Consider the following 2,883-nt stretch of genomic DNA (forward strand, 5'->3'; position numbering starts at 1 on the left):
TTAGACTTTTCTATGTGGGACATGTTTTGTCCCGACTCTCAAGAATCAGTGCACTACTGTATGTCTTACCTTTTGGCATGTTGAATTTCCAGTCTGTTCACCAGGTTGCGAGAAACTCCTTCAACTATTTCTGTCATGTGGTGAAGCAGGAACATAGTAATCAAATGAAAGTAAACTTTGTACATTTGCAAAAAATAAACAAGTGGCGTCACAAGAAAAACTGGTACTAATACAGTGGCGCAAAAAAATTGTTTCAGTCGTTGTTGAGAGAAGCTGTTGCTGAAGGAAATGGACTGTAAAAAGTGTCTGTGTCCATGTCTGCGTCCGAGTCGTCGCTGCAATTCTCCTGAGCGAAGTAAGTTTTCTGTTAAAACTTTTGATTTTGGTTGTTTAGTAAGATTTCTATTCAACTGGTGAAAGCGCACAATGGCTGAAACATTTTATCATGTTCAAAAAGTTTGATTATCTTGATTATCTTACATGAAGTTGTCTTGTCAAATAGTCTGTAAAAGCAAACAGAGTTGTTTATTGTATGACTACATTTAGTAAAATATTAAAATATGCATTAAACAAAGATACAATAGTAAGTTAACTTAAACCAAAGTTTTAGGTCAGGTAGGTGTCATGTCTTCTTCATTAATTGTTTTGACATCATTTTTGATGTAGTTCAAAAGGATTTTAATAGATTTGCTTCATAAAGCAAATAAGTACCTGAATATGATACATTAGGGCCAGGCTTAATAAAACACTCTACAATATGTCACAGGGTTTCCTTCCCTGCCTCTATCAGTTGATTTTATATGTACAAGTTTCATTATCTCTGTATTTTTTTCTCCTTCATTTTACTGTGTTGATAGATCGACCACTTCGCATAGTAATGATTGGAAAAACCGGAGTGGGAAAAAGTGCTGTGGGGAACACCATCCTTAACAGAAAGGTTTTTCACTCAAGCCCTTCTGCAAACTCTGTCACTCACTTGTGCCAAAAAGCAATGGTCTATGACCATAGAGAAATCTATGTGATTGACACACCTGGAATCTTGGATACCAGCAAACCGAAAGACCTCATCAAAAGAGAATTGGTAAGATGTATTCAGATTTCAGCACCAGGTCCTCATGTGTTCCTGCTGGTGTTACAAATTGGCCGTTTCACTGCCGAGGAGCAAAAATCTGTCCAAGCCCTGCAAGAGCTCTTCGGAGAAGAAGCTTCAAAATACATGGTAGTGGTCTTCACTCATGGAGATTTACTCAAAGGTCAAACTATAGAAGACTATGTAACAAAAGGCCATCCAGAACTCCGTAAGGTGATCCAGAGGTGTGGTAGTAGATATACTGTGTTTGATAACACTAACATACAGAAGCGAAACCAAGTGAACACATTAATGAAGAAAATTGATGAGATGGTGTCAGCAAATGGGGGAGAATGCTTCACTCAGGAAATGTTTCAAGAAGCGGAAGACAAAATTCAGCAACAGAGCATGAAGAGAGCGGCCGCAGAGCTTCTGGAATATCAGTTTAGCTTTCTTGGGGTTCTTGACGCAAGAGTCGTTTTGTTCCAGCAAATGTTGATAGAAGGCTTTAATGAACAGTTTGCTATTGATAGTGGCTCTTATGGTTACTGAAGAGACTTAAATCAGAAACATCTTGTGTTTATGTTCAGCTGTACTTTTATATGACACACTCATTTATGTGATATTATACAGCATATACATTTAATTCAATAGAGAGGTGGCCAACCTTCTAAAGAATAAATGGTAGTTTTCTTGAGATCCTTGATGAGAGAATTAGTTTTCTACCAAAAGATCTCGATCTGTAACCTGATCCTATACTTTTCTCAAATGTTGTTAAGACATCCACAGTGACATTTATTGTGCATTTTCATTTTAACATTGGTTTTATTAAAAAAAATCTCCTGTTATGGTCAAATAAATTCTTATTTCAAATGTAAGATATAATTTGACTGCCGCACATTGCAGAATGAATATGTTGTGGAAGTGAACTTCTTCATGAAGGCACTGTGTTCTCTAACACTTTTGTTTTTGAGTTTTTTTTGCACAATTTAATATAAGTGATGGTATTCATTAGATTACCAGTTAACTTTTTGCCTAATATACTGTATTGCATGCATCAAAAAAATACTTTATAACTGTAGACATAAATGTATCCATGTCTTTACCATTCTTTCTTCTTAAAGCTTACATTTCTTTATTGTAATCTATGAATAATAATGTGTGACATCGGCATTCTATATTTTTAAGACGCACTGGAAACTTTCCCCACATCATTTAGCACTTTTTTGTTACCATTATCTAACATTTAACATCTGTTAAGAATCAGTTATACTGTGTAAATAAATGTAAAATTTTTAAATACAAGTAAAATGGATATACTGTGAAAACAAGAGGTTTGCATGTGTTTTGAATGTATATATTTGTGATGTATTAGGATAGGGGTGTAAGGATACCCTCAAGTCACGATTCTATATATATCACGAAACTGAACTCACAATACTATATTATTGCGATACTCCAAGACACATGGTAAAAGATTATTAAAATGCAAAATTTGGTATTACATTCGGGGTGGAAATAAATATACACTTGTAGTTGGTAACCCAATGCATATGACAATGGTGACACCAGAATGATTCTGAAGCTTAAAATACAGAATTATTTTAGACAAGTATGCTTGCACTCAGTCAATGACTAGATATATTTAAAATACTGTATGCCACTTTTTACTGGTAACATAAGCCATTTGGCACTATCAGGACCCACGAATATTCCCCCATTGCATTATATTCAACATTATATAGTAATTTAATGTAGTACTGACACAAACTCTGTAAACGTGAATTTTTTTCTCAGTAATTTTCATTTTGGGT

The 2,883-nt window shown here is 34.8% G+C and overlaps 1 protein-coding gene across 1 annotated transcript; it reads left to right on the forward strand.

The window, feature by feature from the left end:
- Positions 1-252: 252 nt before the first annotated feature.
- Positions 253-1,621, forward strand: LOC306991789 (GTPase IMAP family member 7; the record flags this gene model as incomplete). The annotated part of the gene is made up of 2 exons (XM_079599965.1): positions 253-355; positions 858-1,621. The coding sequence occupies exons 1-2, from the start codon at positions 289-291 to the stop codon at positions 1,619-1,621; spliced, it is 831 nt and encodes a 276-aa protein (XP_079456091.1). The 5' UTR covers positions 253-288.
- Positions 1,622-2,883: the final 1,262 nt, after the last annotated feature.

This window comes from Phoxinus phoxinus, assembly GCF_949152265.1.
Source record: "Phoxinus phoxinus genome assembly, chromosome: 23".
Taxonomy (NCBI): Eukaryota; Metazoa; Chordata; class Actinopteri; order Cypriniformes; family Leuciscidae; genus Phoxinus; species Phoxinus phoxinus.